Source organism: Pseudopodoces humilis, chromosome 3 (assembly GCF_049639895.1).
Source record: "Pseudopodoces humilis isolate 2021_Gansu_Grassland_sample_001 chromosome 3, ASM4963989v1, whole genome shotgun sequence".
Classification (NCBI taxonomy): Eukaryota; Metazoa; Chordata; class Aves; order Passeriformes; family Paridae; genus Pseudopodoces; species Pseudopodoces humilis.
Genome location: NC_142202.1, coordinates 107,418,633 through 107,445,752, shown reverse-complemented (window position 1 = coordinate 107,445,752; position 27,120 = coordinate 107,418,633). Strand labels below are relative to the sequence as shown.

At 41.8% G+C, this 27,120-nt stretch overlaps 1 protein-coding gene across 2 annotated transcripts in view; it reads right to left on the bottom strand.

Annotated features, from left to right (window-relative positions):
• Window positions 1-27,120, bottom strand: part of EVA1A (eva-1 homolog A, regulator of programmed cell death) — a 201,603-nt gene that overhangs the window by 110,304 nt on the left and 64,179 nt on the right. For both annotated transcript variants that reach the window (XM_005521823.3, XM_014251410.2), the window contains exons 3-4: window positions 24,349-24,472; window positions 7,399-7,551 (exon numbers count right to left, since the gene is read on the bottom strand). In XM_005521823.3, coding sequence (XP_005521880.2) covers window positions 7,399-7,551; window positions 24,349-24,472 — 277 coding nt within the window. The remainder of the gene's footprint in view (window positions 1-7,398; window positions 7,552-24,348; window positions 24,473-27,120) is intronic.

The window sequence follows — 27,120 nt, the reverse complement described above, 5'->3', positions numbered from 1 at the left end:
TTTAGCAGCCTGGGGAGGTAATTTCTTTATCAGTATATAGTTGTAACACAGTTTCAGCTGGGGGCAACTGAAATACACTGGATTTCTCTTCCCTGCCATGGCACACAAGCCTAGAGAGAGGACAAAAGAAGTGAGTTGGATCTAGATCCACAAGGCAAGAGGGAGAAAACCAAACTACAAACACTTAAGTATCCTTAAGACCAACCAGTGTGAAGTTCAGCCAATAGAAACCAAAGACTGCCCTTAAACAAAAAAGATACAGAAACAGAAGTGTATTTACATACACAGAAGCAGCTCAGGAGCAGGAACCCAAAACAATTAAATGGTGAAGATCCCTGCTAGTATTTGTAAAATGATAAAAGGTCAACATCATATTACAAATAGCAGCAGACAATTTCACATTGATACAGCTGCATATAGAACATATCTATTGCACAATGTCACAGAAAATAAATGGCTAGAAAGGAAATCTGTATCTGAACATTAGAAGGATGTGCAGAGAAGGCCAGATTTACATTAAAAAAGTATGTTTCACAGAAAGTGAGAGAAAAATTAGTCACCACACAGTCCATAAAACTTTGGAAACTTCAGCAGTAGGTCAGAAAAGAGAAAATTATCTTGAAAGAAACCAATCACATTTAGAGACTGCAACTGTAGAATCAATTACAGGTTTAATTACAGATCCTATAGTTACATTTAGAAACACTTGGTTTATTAATGTGAACTTAAATCATCTTATCACCCTTGTATGTGGAACCAGAACTCACATAAAATATATGAGCCTCCAGTTTTGCAGGGACTGAATCAGAGTGTGCAAAGTTAAGCAAATTAATAACATTTCTCGGGTTTGGGGGCTGAAGTGAGAATCCAAGGACAGCTTCAAACATGGCTCCAAGAAGTCTCAAAGAACAAAAAAGATTTGGTGTGGCAAACAGTTAAATTTTACTATTTAATTTGCAGCAGAGTGGATTGTGGGCTGTAAGGCATTCAAGAAAAGAAGCAAAGAAGGTAACAGCTTTAGCATCACTCAGTAGAAGACAGGGATAGTGTTTTCAATGTATCTACTTCTCTGTGAAATCCTTGAGTTCATTTCTCCTTCCTATTCATTACAGCCCAAAAGAGTCTTCTCCTGAACGTGGGGATACTCAACATGTGCCTAGAGCTAGGCTGAAGCAAGGTCACAAGCTGCAGGACTGGCCAATTTTCTAAAGAGATTACCCAGCTGACACAGCCTGCAAGTCACTTCTTGCCCTTGGTTCCTAAAATAAAGCATGGCGTGCCTGCAAACACAGGTTTCACATTACCTTTGTTTCTCAGGCTCTCATCGTGGCAATTTTGCAATATTCTTGAGTGACATCTGAATTAGTTTAAGAGGAATTTTATCAGTTTTGAACAAGTTACACTCATTTTCATTCAAAGCAACTCCATGGAAACAAACTAAGATGCTACACATTTAAATCTCTTAAACTTTGCCCTTTTATTGTTAGGATTGTATTTTGGGGCTGCTTTTAACTAATAGATAGGTAGTAGGCATCTTTTATAAGATCAGCCACTAAAGAAGTTGATACTACTGATACAAATGCTTTACTTCTTCAAATATCACACCAATAGCATCACAGAGCAGGCTATTCCTATTTAAATTACTAGTTTCAGAATTTTTAATTACAATCACTGCGTGGGGTCATACTCCACTGTAAACAGCATTTCAAAACCAACTTGAACCTTGGTTTAAAGAGAGATCTTGTCCAGACTCACATTTGAATGGACTTTTTAATTATTTTTTTAATAGTTATTGTGTGCATATAAAAACAATTTCATATAAAGCATTTTTATGGCTCTATGGAATCCAACAATAGTTGGAGTTTTCTAGAAACAGCTGTAAAGTGGTTTTAATTACCTCCTGGTGTTTTGAGACAAAAAGTGAAACACATAAAGTATCTTAAATTGAAGAACAAGTTTCTGAAAGCAGGCTTTGTCCCACTTTAACTCAGCATTCTAAATGGGAACTGCATTTCAATTTAAATTTAATAAGGTATGATATATGATTTAAACAGCAACTGATATTTATTTATCCTTCAGATTTGGATACTTGTGGGGTTTATTGCATACAAACAGATTTGCCTCTAAAAACATGTTCTTAATCATGAGCTATACACAAAATAAAGTAGCTTTTGTCCTGAAAGTAAATGAAGCATACACAGTCACACCTACAGGAGGGGTGCTTTGGAAGCCTGGTGTGCTCCGTGGAGAGGAATGACAGGGTCTGACCCCCACAACTGCTGCTCATCCCACAGACCCAGCACTGCAGCTGCTTTAAAGGCCAGACAGAGAAACCAGGATGAAGCACGAGAGTCTTTCAGCCACTTGGATCTGCCAAGAGGTCAGCTGTGCTACATGGTATTGTCTGACCAGCACAGATTTCTGTGGATATCCCATCCCTTCCTGCAGCCCCAGCCACCGCCTGCTTCCCACTTCAGTGCCAGGGGTTACTACTCTTCACGGGTCCAGCTCCACACTTTAAACACCTTTTTATTTTTAAGCATTTTACTTAAGACTAAAATTAGAGCACAGCCACAACCTTGTCCTGATAGAAGCAGGGTGGAAAACAGTCATAGATGGTGAAGCAGAAGAGAGCCAGGAATGCACAGCTGCAGGGGCAGCAGTTTCTTAAAGCCAGCTCTTGTGCTGGCAGGAACATGTACCCTGGAATAAAATGGGTTTTTTACTGCATGTATTTCATATTCATTCACATGCTAGATCTGGTCACAGAAAAACAAATTAGTAGGGTCCATTATTTATATGGTGTAATAAATATTTATATGAGGACTCTGCTTTAAGTCTTATATACATCTGCATTAAGAGGGGGAAATCAAAACAAACTGGGTTGGATCACCTTCTGTCCCTACATTAGAATGAAAATGCCAGGGAATGAGCACCTAAAGCATGGGCTCGTTTGCTGAACTCCTTCCTCTGCTCTTCCATTATCAGATCCCATGAGTCAGAGAGTGCCACTGACCATATGAGTTTCCTCAGGGCTTTGTAAACACATTAATTTTTCCCCTCTACAGAGGCACAGGAGACAACTTGTATGTTAAGTGACACGGACATTTCAGTCCCAGCAGAGTACTCAGCTTAATCCACACCCCAGGACCCAGAGCAAGGCTGAGGAGCCAGGGTTCCCACGATCTTGCACCAACTCCAAAACCAAACCCAGATTCCTTCTACCCAGGATGAGCAATTAAATTGCTTTGGGCTTTTTGTATACATGACGGAGAAAGACAGGGTCCTTGGGAAGGAGTCCTGGATCCTATGTTAGAGGTCAGCTGAACATGTCCATCTCACCCTCTGTGGTTCAGGGGGGGAGCTACTGTAGAAATAAATAATGTGAACAACTCAGGTGTCCTGAATATGACCAAAGATATTGCTCCACTAAGCAATAAACAGGGTAATCATTTTATGTCCAAGATCTTCCTCCTCAGTCTCCTAATTAGATCATTACCTTGCACTCAGACACACGTAGAAAAAGGCCATTTTTTAAACTACTTCTCTTGGAATAAACAAGACACTGGGAGATGCAGGCAAAGGCAGCTGTAAACAGCAGAAAAAGGGGGCAAAGGGCTCACTTGGCTGAGGGATATTAATGGTTCATTGCTTGTAAATAGCCCTTTCCCCAGAGACCTCCCCATGCTCTGTGTATGCTCTCTGCACATGCTGGCAGCAAAGTGGAGGCTTTATTAAAAGAGTTACAAATAAGGTCAAATTCTTTTAGGAGCTTTTCAGAGTTCCCAAGGCATTCAAGGAAGGCTCCAGCTGTTTGCAGGGGTTTCCCATTACGGTCAGAGACATAAGTTTCAGCATGTTTCCAGTTAAAGGAGGATCCTGACAGATTTTCACTTTAACATGACAGTGACAGGATGAAGTTCTCCACCATAACTTTCTGTTCACAGATGCTAAACACATTCACATAGACATTGAACAAAGAGAAAACATGTATCTGGCATGGCATGGCATGGCATGGCATGGCATGGCACATGAAGGGTGACTTGGGATCTTTCATCACCCAAAAGCAGCACAGCAGTATCTGAGTTAAAAGGACTGCAGCACCAGGATACCTCTGAAACCAGCTGAGCTCCTAAAGTAGAATCCAGGAAATTCAGTGTTAGTGAGCTTTATCTCCTTAACACTTTTACAGGAGTACAAGGTCTTGTTTTTCAAGGCAGAAACAACACAAATTGAACTGGTTTGCCTTACATATGCAATTAGGCCACCTGTCCTGCCCATCTTAGACCTCAGTTCTTTAAAAGTCTCACCTGTAGAAGCTGTATATCTCTAAATTCAATCCAAATGTGCATTTTGTCCACAGAAAGAAAAATGGAATAAAATTTTCTGAACTGTTTTTCATTAGAAGAGGAAGAAAAGATAATCTTCACCACTTTTGGGGCAAGTATGACTTCTTCACTCATCACGTAGCTCAGGCTGCATGGATATAAATAATCACTGCTAACTTGTGCAGGGCCTACTTCCCAGAAAAATGCCCTTTGCCAAGGCTCAGACTTGACACAAATCATCAGTCCCATGAAATTCAAACAGAATAAATCTCCCATGTACAGAACATAGCTGGGTTCTGCCTTGCAGGAACTGGATGTTGCTGCAAAGTCTGACTCATACGGTCATGTTTGTAAGAACAGCTTGTGAATGTCTGGGATCAAAGGCTGCCACAGAGCAGCCCTCCCCACATTGCAGGGCTGTGGAAATGTGCAGGGAAATGTTCTCCAGCTAGCAGTAACTTTGATTTATAAATTGTGATGTTTCCACCTGCTCCTGAAGGAACAGAGCTGCCTGCTGGGCTAGGCAGGCCCATGAGAAGAGCAGTTTGTGAAGTAGGCTGGGGCGCCCTGAGTTCTGCTCCCACAACCACTCGTGAAGCTGGGAGAACAACCTGCTCTTGTCACTGGAGACAGGAGTGGGAGGTTTGCAGGGTGCCATGGGGAAGCACAGTGTGAATGTGCTTTTTTGCTGATTTGGGTTGGAGGAGGATCCTACACCAGTTTCTCCTGTGGAGCCAAGAGAAGAACTTCAGCCACAACTCACATCCCCATTCCTGCAGCACTGCCCCACTGGGGCAGCTCACACAGGCAGATAAGGGAGAAGCAGAGACTGCCTCATGCCAAGGGGATCAGTGAGCTGTACCTGAAGACACCTGAACAACCCCTCCCAAACACAGTGGGGATTTAAGGGCTGGAGCATGGTGAATTGGCAATGACCATCTGCTCACCCCCAATTTTCTTTTAAGTAAGCTCACCCCCGCTCCCACAATTTGCTCAGGATTTCAAAGTGCAAGGAAACATCAACAGCTGTAATCTGTCTTTCACCCTACACACACAGTGCCCAAATGGCTGGGAAAGCCTGAGGAAGTCACTGCTCCACGGTGAGTTCCTTACATCTCCCCAGCCCTGCAGGGCATGCAGCCAGCAGATGTTCCAGACACCCTTCCCACCTTCCCTTATGCTCTTATGCAGCATACACCCACTCCCACAGCACCCCAGGAGCACCATTCTGACTTAAAATAATTTTCATTTTTCTTGAGACAATTCCAGCAATTCCAAACATGTGCATATTTGCTCCTGTCCAACAACTCAGTCATTTTTAGCATCAGCTCACAGTTTAAAACCTTGAGCTGGATTTTAGCATAGTTTCCCCTGCATTCCCTCTCCTGACTTGGCAGTACACTGTCTTGTACTGAGCCTGGTCCTGTAAGTAGTTTCATTTAGGAGCTGACACTTGAGCAAGGCCCTGCCTCGTCCCAGCAGCAGACTGCGTGCTGCACTCTAGGATCTGACACCTCATTTCCTTGGGCAAACATCTGAATTTGTAGAGCTCACAAGGCCAGTTTGAGAACAGCAGGGCATACAGGTGCTGGATATCCTATGGCACATGCAGCCCTGCTGTTCTCCCTATTTGTGCCTCCTGTCCCATTTTCTGGTCCCACAAACCATGCTCTCAGCCAGTACAAGTTTCATGACTTTGTAGCTGGGAAAAGAAGGGTAAAACTTTATCCTTTGTGGCTTCACAGAGTTTTGCTTCATGCTGACATTGAAGAGTAGGTCCCTGTGCTGATACCTTGCCACTGGCAAGTGCCTGTTCCTGCTCTCTCAGCAAGGACAACAGAGTGGGGTGCTCATGTCTGCTCCAGAAACCCATCCTGTTTCACTGACTTGGCAAGGTCTCACCTCAGCACCCAGTGCACACATTCAGCCCATCCCAAACACCACACCAAGGCTAACCTGCCACACACATCTGTTTTGGCCTCTGCTACCTGGCAACTGGGGGACTAAAGGAGCACATCCAAGAGCACTGGTCACCTCAGAAGACCCTGTACAACTCAGCTGTGCTCCAAGTGCTCAGATTTGCACAGCTATAGAAGCCACTCGCCACACTGCACAAATAACCTGACTGGCCTCATTCCACCTGTGGGTTTCTACTGACACCCATCACCTGAGTGTCATATTTCCAAGCACTCACTTGACATGCTTCCATTTTAATAGCATTTAGCTCCTTAAGGGCACTGGATCAGCAGCTGTGAAGCCAAAGATCCTCAGATACAGCTGAACAGGTCCAGCACAGACAATAGCACCAGATAAAGGTTCCCTGTGTGGTGTCCTCTGAATCCTTTCCCTCTCTGGAGGCAATTCCTTTGGGGAAACCAGTTAACTCCCTTTCAGCTCTGAAGAGAATTATGACGAATGCTGAGCACCTGCTTTTGTACTGTGACTGTTGCTTTCTCTGCCACAGCCTAAAATATTCCAAGTCATTTCACATCAGCTCAAGAACAGACAGTTCCAGTGAATGTTTTTCAATTATTTATCCTTAACTCATGACTGTAAGAGACTCTGATAGTCTGAGAGTAAGGAAGATACTTGAAGGTACTGTAAGCCAACCATAACATGATGAAACTTAACAACTTGCTTTTTTAAGCTTGCTTCGCTCCTTTGCTTTAACTTCACTGAAAGTTTAAGTGCAATGTCAAGGCTTCAGGTGCTGCAGATGTACAGGACATCCCCAGATAATATGTTCCTCCATATTACAGGCAGAGGCTCAGTGGGTGAACCACCACGAAGACAGAGAATTGAACAAGAAATTCAAGCACCTTCAATCATATAATCGGATGAATCTGTGAAAAGCCTGTGGCCTGGGGCATACAGCTGCACCTCAGTTTGGTGCTCATGCTGAAGCTCACCCCTGGTTGACAAGGTACCACACATCAGGAGCACCACCATGGCAGGTTACATGTCCCAGTCCTGCTTTTCTGACCAGGATCTGTGCCAGCTCTGCTGTGATGACAGTAAATGAAATCACCCTGCCCACATCAGTGTGTCATCAAGACATTCCCCAGCTTACCAATCATGGGCATCCCTAGGTTTTGGTATGGGCACTCCAGGCTGCCTCCTTGTGTCCTCCCAAAGATAGCAGAGTAAATGGCTATCACCATGCTCTTCTTACAGCTCAGCCTCAGCTTGTCATCTTCACAGGCTACTTTACTCTTGTATTCATCTGGAAGCAAACAAACACTTAATTACTCAGCTGATCCACAGGTGGGCTCCCAGCAGGGCAGGACTCTCCCAGCTCCCCATGGGGTGAGCTCAGCAGAGGCAGCAGCGATTCTGGGCCCAGGGTGCACCTCAGCTCCCAGCACAACCCCAGCCTTAGCACTGCATTTGCTACAGGAGCACTGATCTCTCCCATTACACGTTCCCTCTGTGGCATTACCAACACATTTAATGAATGTGTTCTAACCAAGCACACATCAGCTTTGTTAAATAGTCTAAAATTTCTTTTGGCAGACAGATAAGTGAGGAGGCATGGCATTTTATTTTTTTCTACATGGTAATATGGCAAGGGAGGGTGAAAGCCCATCTTTAGGAACCTATTTCATCCATGAAGGAGTCCTTTATGTGTCAGGCATTTACTCTATATCACAGCAGCTCAAATGCAAACAGAATCATGCTCCATGGCTTTTCTTTCACAGCAGTTCTTCCATGGCAGATCCAATAGAAGTTATACTAAGTTTAATAATTATGGAAGCTGCTCCTGCCTGTTGCAAGCACAGATATGCAGAAGCTTGTCCCCAAATCCTTCTTGAAATGGGCACTCTAGCTCTTGTAAAGCTGGTACACACAGAACAATCGCTCAGTTTACATCTCTCAAGGAGACTGGATGGTCATTTCATAAGAAATCACGTCACTCCCTTGTCTTTACCATTATTATTTGGATTATGGGAACCTCTAGAGGTCCCAGCCTAGAATAGGCCCTTCCCATGTGTGCCTGCCAACATACCACAGAAAACAAAAACTGCTTTGAAAAGCTGAGTTTTTACAACAAGCCATTTACACGTGTGAAAGAAAGAGACTAAGAAAATGGAAGTGGCATAAAGAGACTAAAAAGACTGAAGTGGCTTGTCTATGGACACCCCAGGCAACTCAGGGCACAGCCAGGAATATAACCTCAACCTCCCTGGCCCCAGTAGAGTGACCTTCCACATCCTTGTTATTTACCATTTGAAATGTAGCCACAACAGCATCCAGATAGCTAAATGGGAAGGGTTTGTGACCCATGGTAAAATTGCAAGCATAATCAGTCATTTCCTCTTGAATGCTTCTGCTTGTACCAGGTCAAAGTGGTGCCATAGAGCACACGAGCATCATCCAGTGCCTGGAGCTGTCCCTGGCCCTGTGTCACTTACTGGCATAGACATGATTTTTGTCCTTCCCTTACACAATTCTCTGTGCCTAATATCACACACAAAACCACACATATCTATCTATATCTATATCATCTATATCTATATCTATATCTATATCTATATCTATATCTATGAACTTATTCTAAGTCCATATGCATAAAACAATTCAGCAACTGAGAACACTAGCTAACAATTAGTTTATAAGATAATACATAAGTCTTTAGACTATGGCATTCAGCACTTAATGTGACATTTTTTACTGTACATTAACGCTAGGTTCATGAATCCTTTTTGCTTATTAGAGACTGAGGGTGAACTTTCCAAGCTGAATCATAGAAGAATTTAGAAGAACTTCTCAGGAGGTCATCTGGTTTAATCCATGTTCAAAGAAGGGCTAATTTCTACCTTAGATAAGATTTTTTCAGAAGAATCTGCAAGGAGAAAACATGTATTATACCAAAACAGGGGCATGCTGATTTAAAAGAAATATATGAGAACAAAATGACTTTTCACACTCAACCTGGAAATTCCTACTTGAATTTCCAGTAAGTTTTTGAAGCCAAAATACAGCTTCCTCAAAATAGGCAATTATCTGGTGATGAGAGCATCAAATGGAATGTGAAAACCCTGGTCTGAACCTTCAGTCCAGATGAGAAGCTTAACCTTGGACCCTATTCCAGTACATAATGTTCCTTCTCATTCTGCAGCCTTTTTACAAAAATCTCGGAATGTTTCTAGTTTTTATCCTGCTGCAGAGAAACTTTAAAACCTTCTAAAATATTTAGTGAATATGAAAACACTTTCTGATCCACCTCTCTAGGTGAAGACACAATTAAGGCCTCACTTTCATGGGAGACTGTGCAAAGAGCAGCCGTTCCTCAGCAGTAGCCACAGGGATAAACCCACAAACACTGAGTGTATGAAACAGTGGCTGGAATCAGAAATAGAAGCTCTTTGCACCTTCAGAGTAAATAAAAAGAAAAAAACCTTGTATACCTGTGAAGACTCAATGGTGGACTTGATAATGTCAGGTTAATTGTTGCACTTAATGATTTTAGAAGGCTTTTCTAATCCAAATAGTTCTGTTATTCTATCCATTTTATCTATGTAGGTATTTCATTCAAAATCATTATGAAAGCTTCTGAAAGATACACTGAACACACCAAGGGGTTTCATCTTCACCTATAATTGTCTCCCACAGGAATTTTGTTTCTTCTGTGAGGGAAATTAAATCAAAGCTTTAACCTGCCTATACACTAGAAAACAGAGTATAATAAAACTTTATCCACTTAACAGAATTTACTTTTTCCTTAGGGAAAAAACACACATTCAAGCTAAAAGCACAAAGATAGAAACTCACCAATCGGACAAGCTACACACATAATTTATGTTAAATCACTGTCACAGAAAAGAATGTTTGTGTCTGGTTGAAGTGGTTGAAAAATGAAATAGGTGATTAAGTTTAGAAAAATAATAATTTTTAAGTCTCTAATGAGAGGGTCCACTGTGAATGTCTCATTTCTTACAGGCACTAACTCAATTTCCTCTTTCAATTTGGTTATTATTAGCTACATCTCCAAATTAACAAGTATAACTGCTTAACCACACATCCTATGGTCTCATTTAAGGTCCTTAGAATAAATATTAAATTCTGCTGACCATTCAAAGTCAGGGCTTGTCATCTGGAAACTTGTCTGGGATTTAAACACAGAGAATATTGCACTGAGCACAGTGAACACTGGGATGGACAGACATCCACACCTTCACTGAAGATCAGCAGCAAATGAGGGAATCAACAACTTGCTCCAGCTCCAAAAGGGATTACAAGAGAGTCGGAGAGGGACTTTTCACAAGGACATGTAGTGAAAGGACAGGGGGGAATGGCTGGAGGAAGGCAGGTTTATGTTGGGTGATAGGAAGAAATTATTTACTACGAGGGTAGCGAGGGACTTGAACTGAGAAGCTGTGGCTGCCCCATCCCTGGAAGTGTTCAAGGCCAGGTTGGATAGAGCTGTGAGCAGCCTGGGATAATGGAAGGTGTCCCTGACCATAGCAAGTGGGTTGGAATGAGATGGTCTTTAAAGTCCTTTCCAACCCAAACTGTTTTATTATTCCATGATCCTATGAACAACAAAACACTGCCTCTCACACTCACAGTTCTTACCCTCGTAGCCGCTCTGGGAAGTCATGTTCAGGGCTTATGGGGAAAGCTGCCTGATAGAAAGCTCAAGAAATCAAGCTGGGGAGGTGAACCTGAGTTCACATTCCTTGGGAGCAAGGGGAGCTTGTGGGTGATGTGTTCCTGGCACACTGCAGTGTGGAGTAAGAGGGTTGTGCCACCTGAAACAGGTGTCATCTCACAGTCACTGGATTCTGCCCCAGGAAGCACCTCCTGGAGCTGCCAGTTCCCAAGGCTCTGGCTGAGTCCAAACTGGCTATGGCTGAAGTCTCCTGGGCAGGAACAGAGAGAAAACACTGCTTTGTTAAAAGAAAGGAAAAAAGAAAGCATGAAATGCACAGTAGTACTTCAGTCTCCCAAAACATTCTCTTAAGTTTGACCACTGGAAAAAAAGGAGTCTCAGTGTTCCTGGGCAACCTGATAAATGAAATCTGCATGAACAAACAGATAGCTAGTGATGCTATGGAGGACACAAGTCACTGAAAGAATTTGTACTCCATAGCATTGTCACCTCCATTTTAGCCAGGATGAACCCAAGCCAGACACTCACAGCTCCCAGGCACTGGATGACAGTAAGGACTGCGACTGATAATAAAAAAAACAGAGCTAAGCATCATCCATATATTTACTGGTACTTCACCCCATGATAGCCTTACATAAATATTGAAAAGAAGCAAGGCAGCGTAAGTGACATAAGAGAGCTGGGACTGGGAACAAAAATGCATTTTTCTCTCTCACTCTCCCAAGCAGAACTGGCCTCCTACAGATCACTCACAATCTGGTCCTAAGCCTGCTCTAACTGTTACAGTCTGGATATAATTCAGGCCAAATGCAAACATTTGTATTAGTCGGTTTCATGTTTCACCCTGAAAAATTAAACACGCTTAAATGGCCTCGGAAAGGTGGCAGTGATATTCAGCAAATGGCTTACTCCACTCTAATCCCCCATGCAGTCATTTGTAGGGCAACAGAGATTTACCATGATTAAGATATTTGCTAAGGATAATATCCCTTTTATTACTGCCTGGTTTCAGAGACACTGGCTTAAATATAACTCGGTAGAGAGAACCCAAGGAGGGAACAGCTGCAGGCTTTTCTAGACACATTTTTAAAGGTCATTATGTGACACAATTGTAACTTAGCTCAGACAATTACAGCAAAACAATTATAAATGTTTCTAATAGAAAAATGGTCTCTCTCATACAATAAAGTCAATAAGAAGACCTTTAGTAATTATTGGATGTGTACAATAACATTAACCTGTATGACCAATAGTAATTACATTTATCCAGTATCTTAAGAACATTTTCACTTATGGCTCACAAGAATTTTCTGAATGATCATGATTTGGAAGATCAAAACTAAATGTCAATTGCCTCAATCTCTGCAAGACCTTAGACATAAAAGCCCCTAAAGATATTTTGCTTCTAACAAAATGATGAAATGTATTAATGCCAGAGGTTCACCTTGCCTAAAATGATATTTTGAACAGAACTTGTGGAAAAAATTATGGAATTTGCTAATCAAAGTTTCATACTTCACTAAATCAGTGCATAATAGCTGACCCTATTTCTCAGATCAAAGAGCTGGAAATACATGTAAAGAGAAATCTGTTTTCTCCACAAAATCCTAAAGGATATAAATCTTAGAATTGAGGATCTGAGAAAAGAAAGTGAATTTGTAGGAAACAGAGATGCTTTTGCCTAATTCTTTATCAAGTTTCCCATAGAAGACTCTCTTATCTAGGTTATAATTGTTAAATTAACATGACTTCACCCAAGGTGCTACTTCAGAACCAAACTGGACACCACCTTCGTCAGTAGTTTCTCTTTAACCAAATTTTCGCCTTGCTCAGATTCATACCAGCTTTGTTATATGTTCCTCTTCATGCCATCTGAAACAAAGAACATTTCTTGCCTTGAAACTCATAACTCTTCATTATATCCACCCATTCTACAGTCACCTAATTCCCTTCAGCTGACAAATGGCTATATTTAATTAATGGGTGGTGGTTTGTGCTGGTCTGTGGAAAAGAGCATAAGGAGAACTCTCTTCCAGTCACTTTCTACCCAAGTAATGATGGCTACACCTCCAGTGCTTCGTGTCACTCTTCCCTGCTCCAGCTCCTCCTGCACCTGTCAGACATGGACTGATTGTAAAGTGCAACAGCTGAAATGCACAAGTGGAACACACAACCTTTTAACCACCAGTTAAAATCCAACAAACTTTTATGGACACTGGAAAGCCATCCCCAAATAATAAAGATGGTGAAAATGCATGTGGTGAGATTTTGGTGATTTCAGCACATGGCAGAATACTTACATTGCAAAAGCCACCACATAGCAATTTTTTGTGTCTGTCTAAAGAGAGAAGCCAAATTAAGGGTTAACCATGGAAATCTGAACTTTTTACTGTGGATGTAGTCACTCCAGACCATAATTCATTGAGTCACTGAGGACAGAAAGCACCTCTGGAGAATGTCTGAGCCAATCCCCGTGTTCAGACCACAGTCAACAAGAGCAGCAGGTGGCTGAGGGCCATATTCATTCAAGTTTTTAACACCTCCAAGGATTGAGACTTCACAACTTCCTTGGGCAAGTTGTTTTAGCCATCCTGTTAGTCATGTGAGAGATGAGCATAGTGAGTACCTGTTTCCATCTTTTCTGTGAGAACTGGGAAAATGAGTTTCCAAGACAGAAAACCTATTAAACACTAGGACAGACACCTCTAAGCAGCATCCTTGAATAAGAGTGCTGTGCATGGCACTGGCCTTGAACAGCTCATCTTGGAGATATCCATCCAGTACCCTTCCCAGTAACCTGTGACCCCTGGTTTATATTTTCTTTTTCTCCACAATCAGCTAATTTCCAGGAACTTCTGTAAAATATAGAAAATATTTTTCTGGTTACGTAGAACGAAGTGCATCACAAAATTAAAATAAGGGAGTGCATCTCAAAGCAGTGTGAGGAAAGGTGCCTTGGACAGCATTCACTGCTACTACAGCCTGCAGAGAAGAAAACAATTGTATTAAAGAGTATTTTCCCAGTCAATACACCACTTCAAAGCTTTTCCCCATGCTTCTATTCCTGTTATATATTTACTTATTTTTCATTTCAAGCATGTGTTTGTTATTTCAGTATTTTATCCTCTTTTGTGCTTTGAAAGATATAAGCAAGTTCTGGCCTTCAAGTCCCTGAATGTAAATCATAGATTCATAGATTTCTAAAATGGTTTGGCTTGGAAGGGATCCTCCCTTCCAACCTCCTGTCATGTCACCTTCCACTATCCTAAGCTGCTCACAACCCCATCCAACCTGGCCTTGGACACTTCCAGGGATGGGACAGCTTCTCTGGGCAGCCTGTGCCAGGGCCTAAACACACTCAGTGTGAAAGATTTTTTCCCTAATATCCGGGCTGAATAAATCCTTTTTTAAAGAGTAGATTTAGATTAGGTATGTGGTTTAAAGCCATTCCCCCTCACCCTATCAGGGGACAAGTCAACAAAGATCAGAAGTTTCTCTCAATGATAAAAACCTACCATTTAAACCAGTTCACATTACTATGGCTCCTTTCTTTTCTGTTTTCTTGTAATTTTACTTATGACATGCACTTTATATCCTGAGTTCCAGAGCTTCCTCCTTATCCATGTGAACCTGCTACTAATGAGAATTTTCTGTTCATATCAGGATTTGAAGAGATCCACATCAATCCAGTCAGCATTTCCTTAGGGAGGGTTGGGTGGAGGAAACTTTTCCAGGACAGCAAAGGTCTCCAGAGCTCTCGAGTACAGCCCTCACTATCACTCCCCCACAAGCATTTTACTGTGGGCTACCTGGTAACTCCCTAATTTCAAAGGAATCTAAAAAGGATTTTACCTTTAATTTGGAGCATTAAAAAAAAAAAAAAGTTAGAGTGTTAACATTTCATATATTTGCATGGAAGTATCTTTTAACATTATTTCAGTTCCATTTTCCCTTGAGAAAACTTTTGTAAAGATGGTCTCATTTAATTTTTAAGAGCTGAAGTTTGCCACCCTTGGCAGCCTGGCATGTGCTGCTTACTTCTACAGGAGATAATCTGAAACTCTGAAAGATACAATTCAGATGACAGTCCAGAATCACATTAAAAAGGCAGTCTGACAACTTCACAAGTACCCTGAAAACTCAAGAGTGCCAAGTTTTGGAGGTCTGAAACCCTTTTGACAAGTAAGAAGATTGTTTTTTGCAAACGACCTTGTCAGGTTCCTTTAAAATTACATTCCTGATGCACCCATCCAATTTGCAGTGTTTAAAATGCACCTCTCCCCACTGTCACTTTCATTAGTCTGAAGTAGTTGTCCTTTTATATTCTGCTGTGAAAAGGCTGGCAGTGCTGCAAATTAACTGCTACATTTCATTTCCAAAGTAGAGTTCAGATGCACCTAGTTGCACTTTTCTGATGGATAAAGAGAGGTATATGGTTACCTAAGGAGGAAAAAAAAAGGAAAAAATCAAAATATGTGTCCTAGACTATGAGATAGGAGTTAAAAATAACACCTGGGAGCCCAGGACAAATTTAATTCTTTTCCTATTTCTTCCATTAATGAAATTGGGCTGATTTTCTGAAGCAGCTTTGACTTACTGGTACTTTGCTGCCTAAGCCTCTCCCTCTCCATTTGTTAGTCCGGCTTCCAAAGATCTGCTGGATGAAGTTCAGTGAAATTTGACAGAAACATCCAGATGACAAATGTAGTGAAGTCCCTGTACATTTTTTAGGAACTGGTAGCCAATTTCAGAAGGTAGTCAAACCAGTGCCAAAGCTGGTTGTAATCGTTGCACTGTCCCACCAGTCAACCAGCATGGATTTACGACCTGTAGAGCAGCCAACTAATAAACTGCAAACTGTAAACTTGGCCAGCTATCATGGACTTAAATCTGGACTAGCTACACCATAGGACACAACATGGGAAGCACAGCCAAAACTTTTGTACTCCAGTGAAAAGATGGGAGAGATGCACTAAGGAAAAGTAGCTTAAAGATATGTAAGGCAAAAGATTTCATTAGCACCATGCTCACAGCAGTTTTGTTCTGCTCTTCCAGTGATTGCATAAATCTAGAGTAATGCTGCTAAAGTTATTATTAAAACAGCTGAAAGGGAGAACTTAGTCTTATATCATTTAAATAGTCTTCTCCAGACATTAAAGTAATGGTGATAATAATTCTGATACAGGAACATTAAAAGGATACCTGATTGATATTTTTACATATAACCCACTGGGTTGCCTAGAGCACACAATATGGGAAAATAGGTCTACTAGATTAAAAACTAGTTCACTACTGTCCTAAATAATTAAATACACAGTATTCCTTCAATGGTTTTGCCCAAGAAGAAAAAAAAAACGTAGCTGGGAGAAATATAGTAACCAAATTTCCAAAATTCATCATGGATGCTTTAGAAGTCCCAGTTGGCAGAGACATGAATAGGTGACAGCCTACAGTGCCTTTGAAGTAGTCAGAAAAATCAGTGTATAAGAAGAGCATGATACACCATTAGTATGATAAAACACTGAAAATATCAGGAGATACCTCTTTTAAAAATGTGTAGTTAATTTGCAAACCAAGTGTAGGACAGATATTGAAAAAATAATGAGGAAATGCACAGTAATGGAAAGAGTTTATTACCATGACAATACCCCAGAGAAAATTTATTCTTCTCTCTCTCTTTCTCTATTTTTTTTTATTTTTTTTATTTTTTCCCTAAAAGACTTTTATTTGAGAACAATTGGTCTATATTTTTGGTCTTGAATAAGTCCATATATAGGACCTTCTGCAGAAGTGCTGTACAAATTTACTTCTCTGCTCTGTGAGTACTATGCTCACAGTTTAATCTGTGGAGTCAATACAATAGATCCAAACTTCCACACAAGTTAACCTTTGCAGCGTCTCAATTTGCTTTTAAAAATACGGTTTCTGGGACACATTTTCATCTCAGTTCTTCAGCAGAACACCAGAAAATCTTGAAATCTGTCGTTCAGAGCTCGCAAAGCTCTACCATAGTAGCACTGTGCTGGGATTTAGACTTATGGGCTCCATTTTTCACAGCATGGTTTCCTTGTGTTTCGGTTAATTGCTCCAAGGACACTCCTTGCTCTTCTCAGAAGACTCCCAGATCACTTTCCCTCTGCCAGCAGCCAGAGAATTTCTGACACCCGAAGGAGCAGCCACCACACAGCCTCTGCCATCAGCACAGAAAGGCACCACAGGTGCCCCAGTGCCCAAGGATAGGCTGGATCTCCTGAGGAACACGGGGAGCTCCTCCTGGCACTGCTGTTGACTCACCTGTCCCAGCGCTGAAAGACCATGGTCTAATCCTTCCTTGTCCTTCACTTAAAATACATGGCTTAAAAATGGGTAATGCTATCCCTGGTTCGTTGGGGGCTTTTTCCCAACCCCACAGAAAACTTAAATGACAATGGACAAAGAGAGTCTGTAAAAGTCACAGCTCTAGCATTTATACAATTTAGGCAGATTTCAGAATTTGTCTTTTTTAGCGGTTCACATCTGGATACTGGAGACCTGATCCAGTAAAATGAATCCTTATATCTGCATAGTAGGAAACACCATGGTTTTCACTGACTCCTTATTATGTCAATCAGGAGTGATTGATTATGTTTGAAAGAAAAATGGGATTTTTTTTTTTTATTTCTTTTTTTTTTTTTTAACTCTCCAGGGTCCAGCAGCATTTTTTTTCTCTGCAGGGGCAGGAAATTATGATTATAATAAAAATAGTGTAATATAATTACATTAGCTATAATATCATATTTCCATTTATTATATTAGTTAACATATTGTATTAATATTGCAATCATATTTATAATTAAACTGACAATAATCTCTGCATTTGCTGACACTGGAATCACATGTTCCTGTTAACCCTCCTCCTGACAGTCAAGTGATTAATGTGCTACAGAGATAGGGCTATTTGACAGCTTCTGAAAATCTCTGTGCATCAACAGCTTAAAACAATATTAATCATTAGCATTAGCATTTCTCTGGCCCCAGTTGTGGGCTGATAGATCTGTCCTCTGTTATTTACAGTGTTCTTTTATTTACACCTTTTCATCACCACAGCAGTTGCTGCCTGAGGTTTTATTGCCCTTATAAATTTCCACTTCCCTGCACCACCTTAACAGTTTTGAAATAATACAGATAAGCAAGAGAGAGCTGATGCTGATGAATGCAGGAGGCAAAAGGCTCGTTCTGTTGCCTCAGTGGCTGGGCCAGGGGGATGTGCCCATTAAACATCCCCAACTCCATCTCTCTGCTTTGGGAAGCCTGGCCCACCAAAAAGCAATGCAGCAAACAATACAGTGAACTTCTCTTGCCACCAATAAACCTGTCTGATGAAGGAGATTAATGCTTTTCTGAAAGGCTTGATGACTACAGAATTACCAATCTATCCCAGCACTAAAATCAATCACCAGCATTAAAGCGACCAGGAATACATTTAGGTCTTTCTTTGCTCTCATCTTAAACTTCCACAAAAGCTCTCTACTTTGTATAGCCCTCTGCTCCTGCTCACAGCATTTTACAGATTCTGTCTGGGGAATGCAAGCCTTGAGGATGTGTGATGAGATGTGGCTTTCCAGGCCGTGTTCTCTGAATTTGACAGAGAAGATGCAATCCCCAGCCAAGCAAAGCCAGCGGCAAAGCCCACACAAGATTCAATACTGAAGGAATGGGTTGTAGGAAGGTTAAAAGTTGAACAAGAGGCACTCACTGCAAGCCTAAGTGGTCCTTCCAAAATGTCTTTTCTATACTTTTCAGCCAATTTAGCTGAAATCTGATGAGCAGGCCTGATCATTTCACAAAAAGCCATGAAATCACAACGTGGAGCAGGACTCTTCACTGTTCCTTGTTAGCTGGAATAGTTCTGGCAGCACTAATGGTTTTCTGCTGTTTGCACAGGTTTTGAAGTACCTCTAGCAAAAAAAAAAAAAATTACACATCCTCACCAAAAGGCAGACACTCCTGGGACACAGCATGGCAGTGCTAACACTGTGTGATAGAAGGAGAGATTTGAAGGTGATCAAATTGGAATTAATTCCTAATAGATTTTTAAATTCAGTTGCTTTCTAGTTAAAGCTGCCCAATCCTGTTAAGAAAAATGAAGTTAACTGAGTAAGATTTTGGTAAGGACATCAGGATGGTCATTGCCACATTTGAAAAAAGTCATTGACTTTTCACAAGAATTAACTGGACTTCTTACATTTTTATCCTACATTTTATCAAATCTATGGTGAAGAGAATGAAAGCCTGTTCTCCTCCAAACATGTGTCCAGTCCATTCTCAGCCCAAAGGTTTTCCAATAAATCAAAGCTACAGGCTTCAAACTAGTACAAAGGGACCTTCCTCACCCCTTTTTTTCCTCCTAATTCCTTGCAAACTTTTGGCACTTCACCCTTAGCCAGCAAATGTTTCCTTCTCAGATATATTTCTCAGAGCCTTGATGTTCCCTTCCCAAATAAGCTTTTGTATTGTTACAGAGAGATTTGAGCTGAAATTGGAGCCTAGGTCACAATCCAGGCTTTCTGAAACTTCAGAGGCTTCAGACTTACATTTGTGAATAGAAGGCAGAGCAGCAAAGTTTGGATTTACACTTTGTTACATCTCTGGGATGATTAGTACAGAGGGACTTCATATTCACCATCCTTCAATTATCACATCCAGCTGCCTCACTCAGCATTTTAAAATTCAATAAAAATAATAATAATTTTTAAATAAAAAAATGGATGTAGATTATCCCTCCCAGAGTCCTTGAAGTCATAAGCTAAACCAGAAACTGCTCAAGAAAAAAGTGGGAAAATATCACTATAACATTTTATGGGAAGCTGCAGCTTTTGGCTCCACAGAGCTGAGAAGGAATCAGTGCATCCAGGACAGTGTGGCACTGGCAAAGGAGGACATGAAAGAAAGGCACTATGGGGGGTCTCATAGAGTAAGTAAAATAAATAAAGTAGGAGCCATCTCCTTTCTCGACAGCACTGCCTGGAAATGGCCACTCAAACACATCTCATCCTAAGTATTCTCTCTGCAGAGCAGGGCAAACATTTGTGTCCCCATTGTGTTCAGGAGCATTGACACTTTTGAAGCAACAAAGACAAAAAAATAATCAAACAACCAAAAAGCCACAACGGGCAAAGAGCTGCTGTGCAGGGGCAGATGGATCCCTGCTGGTGCAGTAGCCCCAAGCAGTGACCAAACCAAATAAAATCAGCTGCAGTGGTATTGCTGGGGTGCGGAGAGGTGAAGTTATTTCTTCAGCATAACTTGGGCAGCCCCACAGATCCTGTTCCCAGCCAGGATTAGATCACACAGCCCCTCCAGAAAGTCTGGCACATGGAGCAAATATTTCCTAGCTTACAATAACACACGATCTTACACGGTTCTCTGTCTCTGAAGTGAGTGGGATGAACAAACACTGAATTGTTTGAATAATATTGGTGAATCCAGATTTCAGTTAGAGGGAATTCATGTTAGACCAATTAAATAGTATGTCAATTCCCTCTAATTATCTGTTCCTGCAGACCACCCGGTAATTACACTTAATGGGTCTAAATCAAATCAGCATGTTACCTGGGAAATAATTGGATTTATGTGCAATTTTTTAATGATCCTGAAAGGCACCCTGAAGATTTAAATCCCCTGTGTGTTCAGGGTTTGATCCTAGGCTCCAGTGTGCTTTGGGTGTGGATCTCAGGATACACTGGCCCTGATAAATAGAATGTGCCCATTCCCTGGCACCAAGGCCCTCTGGTGTGGGACCACCATTTTAATCAACTTTTTTAGCTTCTTAAACAAGGTGGCCATACTCAGACTTCCCACTGGAAACCATCTCTGACCAGTGCTAAATGCCAAACTACATCTACACTAGGAGAGAACAGCTCCAGGCTTCAGTGCTGCAGGAGCACATCCCCACCTTGAGCTGCAGGGAGCCTGCTGAGGCTGTGGACAGCAGGAGGATTTGCAGAGGCACCTCAAAGGCAAGAAGCACAGGCTGTGCTCCTGACCAGCCCCACAAAGGGTGGTGCACATTAGAAACTAAGGCACACATGGTATAGAAAAATAAAATAAACCATAGAATCATTGAGGGTGGAAGAGACAAAGATCATCAAGTCCAAACTTTGATTGAACACCACCAGGTCAACTAAAAATAAAATCTGACCTTCTGTACACTTTGATGAACCTTGGCCCTCAAGTCACTTGGTAGTTGTAAGTAAAGCTCCCTTGCCCCAAACTGAGACAGAACAGAGCATTTTATTGATCATTTCTGATATCCTTCAACACCCTAAATTTAAAAACTAAAAGCATATAGTGTATTTATTTATTTACAGGGAAAAAAAATTCACAGAACTGCCAATCTCCTGACACTTAAAAGCAGTTCCATGCACATATCTGAATCCTGTATATGCAAGATGAGTGTCCATTAGATCCCGGATCCATCTATTGGATCAAGGAGACCATGAGCAGCACAAGGTTTTCCAAAAAACACACAAGCAAATTAATTTCTCACTGCTTCTAGTTACACATGCACTTCCCTGAACTATTTATTTTAATTTCTAGAGGAGGTGAGCTGCAACACCTCTGCACAAGTTTTCCCTGCTTCCAGCAAGAACAGTCTCTGAGGGATGAATACAGGAGACATCCCCTCATTGCCCTGCTCCCCAGAGCCCCACCATCTGAAAAATCTTTGTCTTTGAGTTTCAGCATGATTTACTGTTCTCCATCTTCTTGAAATTCTGCCCACAAGAAACCAAAATAGCACCCTGCCTTGTGCATGACCCCCACTCAGCAAGCGAGCATCGAAACCACTCGATTTCAAATGCAGGGGAATGTCAGGGAGACATAACTGCAGTGACAGTGGCTCGAGGGGATGACTGCACCATCTTGTTAATCTTCAGCAAAAGTACAAGCAAATGCCACTAACTTCAGTTTTGTTTTCTTTCAAGGAAGTCTTTCTATTTGGATAACTACCTTTGTTCAGGGGCATTTTGAGGCTTCAGCATGACTCTGACAATGGAAGAGCTTGGGTATCCTTATTTTATATTAAAGATGTTCTGTCCAAACTCTGCAGGCCACTTCCCAAAGTGCCCCTAACACCTGTATACAAAAAAATTCACATTCATCTTACCTAGGTAGGTGCTTAACCAAAACACCTACTTCAGTGACATGATCATAACAGGCTCCCTCAATAAGCAACAAAAAGATACCCCTGTCAATTCAAGACAATTGAAACCTTGAATTTCTGTTATGTCTGCTGTTAAGAAAGACAAGTTCAGAAATAAAACCCAAGATACTGTATTTGTCTTTTGATAAAGTTATGAATCAAATCCTGTGCCAAGCAGTGAGCTCTTCACAAGGACTCTGATTACAACTCTGTGTGCTCACTCACACTTTCTGGAACAGCTCAACACTTCATAAGACCACAGTCTTGGGGTTCAGCTCTTCAGCATATATTCACTTACAGCCCATAAACAATACTCAAATAGTCAAGAACCCAAAAAAAAGGCCACTGTTTATGAGACTCAAAATTAATAGTTTGAATTATCAAGGAAAGGCTGACTGTGACCTGGTATCTCTGGGCAAAGCTAATTTTCACATATTTCAAATATTGTTAGTAATCTAGTGGGTTCTGATTAAAAGTTTGCCCACTAAGATACAGCCATTTTTGTCAGATTACCCTGTTTCACTCTGCGAAATTTGAGCTGCCTGAAAAGCGCAGGGGAAATGTTTTCAAGCATCTTCCCCTGTTCTCTTTCAAGAAAATCACCTACCCTACACACTGAAAAACTCCTTCTTTTCTACCATATCTGTAATTAGCACAGAATGCCAAACCATAAATATTAATTAACAGGTGGGTCCTGAAGCACCTTCGGAAGTTCAGCACAGGCCTAATAGTCAGATTTTTGAGCTTTGATACAAATCCTGCAGGTCCAGGAGGACTTGTCAGAACACCCTGCTAATCACCCCTCTGGAAGAGATGCATTTCTCACCCAACAAGGGATGTTACAATTACTCGTGAAAATCCCACAACAAATGCAGGTGCTTCATTACCTACTTCTGATTTGAATTCCACACAGATCTGGCCAGACCTTCTCACTTCATTAGCACAGGTCTCTGCCTGCTGGGGCAAAAAGTCTTCTTCTGTGCTGCTGCTGGCAGACTCTGAATGTTTCTGCTTTTGTTTTAAACGTTTTCTGAAGTCAGATCTGTTTTTCTCTCCTGTGAAAACTTTCCTTTTTGTTTGTTTGTTCTTCCCCAAAATTATTGCTGATGTGCTGCTGGGGCCACATTAGTTATGTCATTTAAAAATATTGGGGCTGGTTGAAATGCCATGTTCAGACTAATTGCCATGTCCAGTTAATTCATAGAATCACTGAGGTTGTAAAAGTTCTCTAAGATTACTGAATACAACCATTAACCCAGCACTGCCAAGTCCACTGCTAAACCATGGCCCTGAGCACCACATCTACACATTTTTGAATACTTCCAACCACAGTGATTCTACCACTTCCTTTGGAAGGGCGGAACAAGGCAGCTTGACCATCCTTTCAGTAAAGATTTTTCCAGTTTTTAAATCCTAACTAAACCTCCCCTAGTACATCCTGAGGCTGTTTTCTCTTGTCATATCATTTGTTACTTGGAAGAAGAGACTGACTCCCACCTTGGTACAACCTTCTTTCAGGTGGTTGTAGAGTGATAAAATCCCCCCTGAGCCTCCTTTTCTCCAGGTTAAACACCTCCAGCTCTCTCAGATGCTCCTCATCAGACCTGTGCTCAAATAGAAACAGGTCCTGTTCTCCAGCTGACATCAGTGGGCAGAGTTTGTCCACATCAAACACAATCTGTCTCCAAACTAATGTATCTGCTCCCAAAGCCCTGATGGAGAATGGTGTCCAGGTTGTGCTAACTCCCATGCTGAGGACAGGAATTGGCCAAGGGGATGTTGGTCATCCTGAGCCAAAGCTGCACTGAGCTCACTCCTCTGCACACATGACTGCATCCCCAGTATCCAGCCCCATTTAATTTAAACACAGCTAATAAGATCTCCCAGGCTGATCTGGGAGCAATTAAAAGCTGGCTTCTGGCACGCTGTGGGCAGGTGAAGTTCCTGTCACACCACCATTACCAGGGCCTGCCTGAGGCACCTGGCTCTGAAGGAAAATTTTATCCAGGCAAAGAGCTCCTGCTGTCCCTGGAGGGGCTGGCAGAGAAGGGACAAATCTCTACCCCACCAGGACAGGCAGATGGCTGCAGGTGGGATCAGGTGTTATCTTACACTGAAAATAGAGGAAGGGGACAAGAAATCCTAGAAGGCCTCTCTGGTGAGTATTAAGTATGAAAATGCTTTGGTCTCAACAGAGCAAGCAGATTTGATAGAGAAATACTTACTTGGCCTGCACTTGTACCACACGAGGAGGTACTTGCCAGTCCCAGGGCACGGATCCATCCCAAACAGCCGGCTGTTGACGAGGAACTGGCAGCTCCGCCTGTCCTGGCACTCATCCAGCATCTTCTGCAGCCAGGGATGCACACAAGAAACAGAAAAACAAAAGCACTTGAGTGTCCCCACTAAAGGAAACATCAAACAGAGACAAACTGCAGGAAGGGCAGGCCATGCCTGCCCCTACAACCAGCCCAGCAGGAGGCAGGTGATGGTGCTCAACACAGTGGGTACCACAGCAGCCACGGACTCTGTTTTAAGGAGCAGGTTTTCAACCCCTTGCATGGGTGCAAAAGGAAGGATTTGTACTGGGATGGTCACAGACATTTTGAAACACTTGCATGCCATTGAATCCTAATATAAGACAGTACAATCCCAGGAAAAGCAGCTTTAAGGACATGGATCCACCTTGGCAGTTGAAAGACTCGAAGTCCATCACCACCAATCTGCTTTAGATTTCTCTGGAGATACACATTTCAAGACAGTTCTTGTCTCAGTTATATAAAAGCTGATATAAATATATATATATAAAAATCACTGGTATTCCAATAATTAGTAGTTATGGTGGGAACACTGTTATACAGTCAACTTAGTCTTTAATAGGGTTCATTCCTCTTCCCCCATGATTATTACATTCTTTTAGCTAAACTCAGGAAAGGGCCGTGAGTCAGGGGGTTCTCTCACTACTGGCATTTTGAGTCCTACCCCTTTTTCTGCTTTTCCTCTAGCGTTTGTTCCCCACTCCCCCATTCATAACACTCACAAAAACTCCATCTCAGAATCCACAGGGGCAAGACATTCTGTCTCCTGCTAGAAAATAGCTTCATTAAGGAAGATTAATGATTTCTTTTAACCCTCTGATCCTCTAAAGCAGTGGTGGGGGGGAGAATATTATTGAGTGGGGCAGTAATTAAGTTTTAAATTCAGCTGGATGGCTAGGGTGGCATTTATGTACTCCTGTAGAGCCCCTAAAGTGCCAAAATTACCATAATGTTTGCCTGACACACATGAACCTGTCAGAGCATTTTGAGACCACAGAGAGAGGTAATCCACCAGCCTCGTTAAGTCCCTGTGATACAGAGCTGTGAATTCCAGCCCCAAAACAATTAATTTTCACTTGCAAGGAGGCACTGGAAAATCCTTCCTCAGAAATTCCCCTAGACTCCCCTGGTCTCTTTTGTCTTCTCTCTGTTCACTTTTCTTACACCCACCTCGATATTTGGGCTTTCCCACAATCTTCTCCCAGTGCCATTAACATAAAGGCTGTTCCTACTCTACCGTATGCCACCCAAACCAATTTTCTCTCTGCTTCAGTGACTGCTTTCTACTTTTGAGTTCTCCCTGAATGTAATATATAGAATCTTTAGCATTGTAACTCTGAATGTCACGCTCTGAACAACAGCTGTTCCAGTTTCAAGTGCAATTTGAAGCTGCCTCATTTGCGGTTGCTCATAACTTCCTAAAGCTTTCACCTTTTGGGCTGACACATGCAAGAATTCATGCCTGCCTCAAGTCTGACCTTTATTTTAAAGTTCAAACCAAAACAAACCAGGCCTTTTCTAGCAGGCAGAAAACATATGCTGGTGTTTTCCATTTACAAAGGTAATAAAATGCAGGCATCTCGTTTAAAAATACAGGATTTAGGATGGAAAGGCTGAGAGGTGAACACTGAAGGAGGTGCCTGGGAGCATTAGCCCCAGCTTGACCGTCACGTTAAAATGCATAGAAACAGCATATTCTTTCCTCTAGGCTCATAAGGGTTGGCTGCTCACTCAGCATGTGAAATTTAATTTAATGCAAAATCCAGTGAGTTGCAAAGGAATTTGAGTGAGGATCCAGAACAGATATCTCTTTTCATCTCAAAAAAGCAAAGAACAACTGAAACAACTCTGCAGGGCTACACATATGGGGAGAAATTCTCTCCAAATCATTGTGCACCTGAAAAGATTTTCTGGTACTGGACAGCCATGCTTACACACAACTAGAACTAAAAATATTGAGCAAAGGAAGAGAAGCAGGACTCCAAATGTTTCCTTCTCCTCTAGGGAATCTTTCTCCCCTCAAAGGCAGTAGACTTGGGTTTTTGATCTACAAACCTGTTCAGAGCAGACAGGTGGGCATTTCAAGAGCCTTCAGTGTTGTGTCATGGGTGCTATTAAAACCAGCTGGGAAACCTCCCTGGGTTTCAGCAGAGATTGAGTTAGGCCAACAAGAAAACAACTTTGTAAACCTCAGCTGAGATACCTCAGCAGCACTTGCTCATCTGTCCTTAGGCTCAGCATCAGGAGTGAAGACAACAATTCACAGACCTCAGAGAGCCATGGACATGGGCAGCCTTCAGGTAGTGCCACTTTGTCTTGGCTCTGCTCTAACTTTTGACAGCCCTTGCTTATTCTTTGTATTCCACATAAGTGAAACCTCCTGAGTTTACTTCCTGTGGTATGCAAAGGGTGGAACAGGGCAGCGAAATACAAAGCCTTAGGGAGAAATTTGTAACTAAATTAAGGAGCAAAGTCATCCCTGCATTATGAGACCACAGAAGAAAACATGAAGTGTTCTTGGGGCTCAATATGCCATTTACTAATTTGTTATAGTGTTTAGCTACAGTTCCAATTTAATTTGACAATAGTCATGACTCTGAGAAGTTTCATGGGGGGGGGGAAAAGAAAGCAATATTTCCTTTTCATTCATGTAACTCCATTTTACCTCCCTCAAAGAGC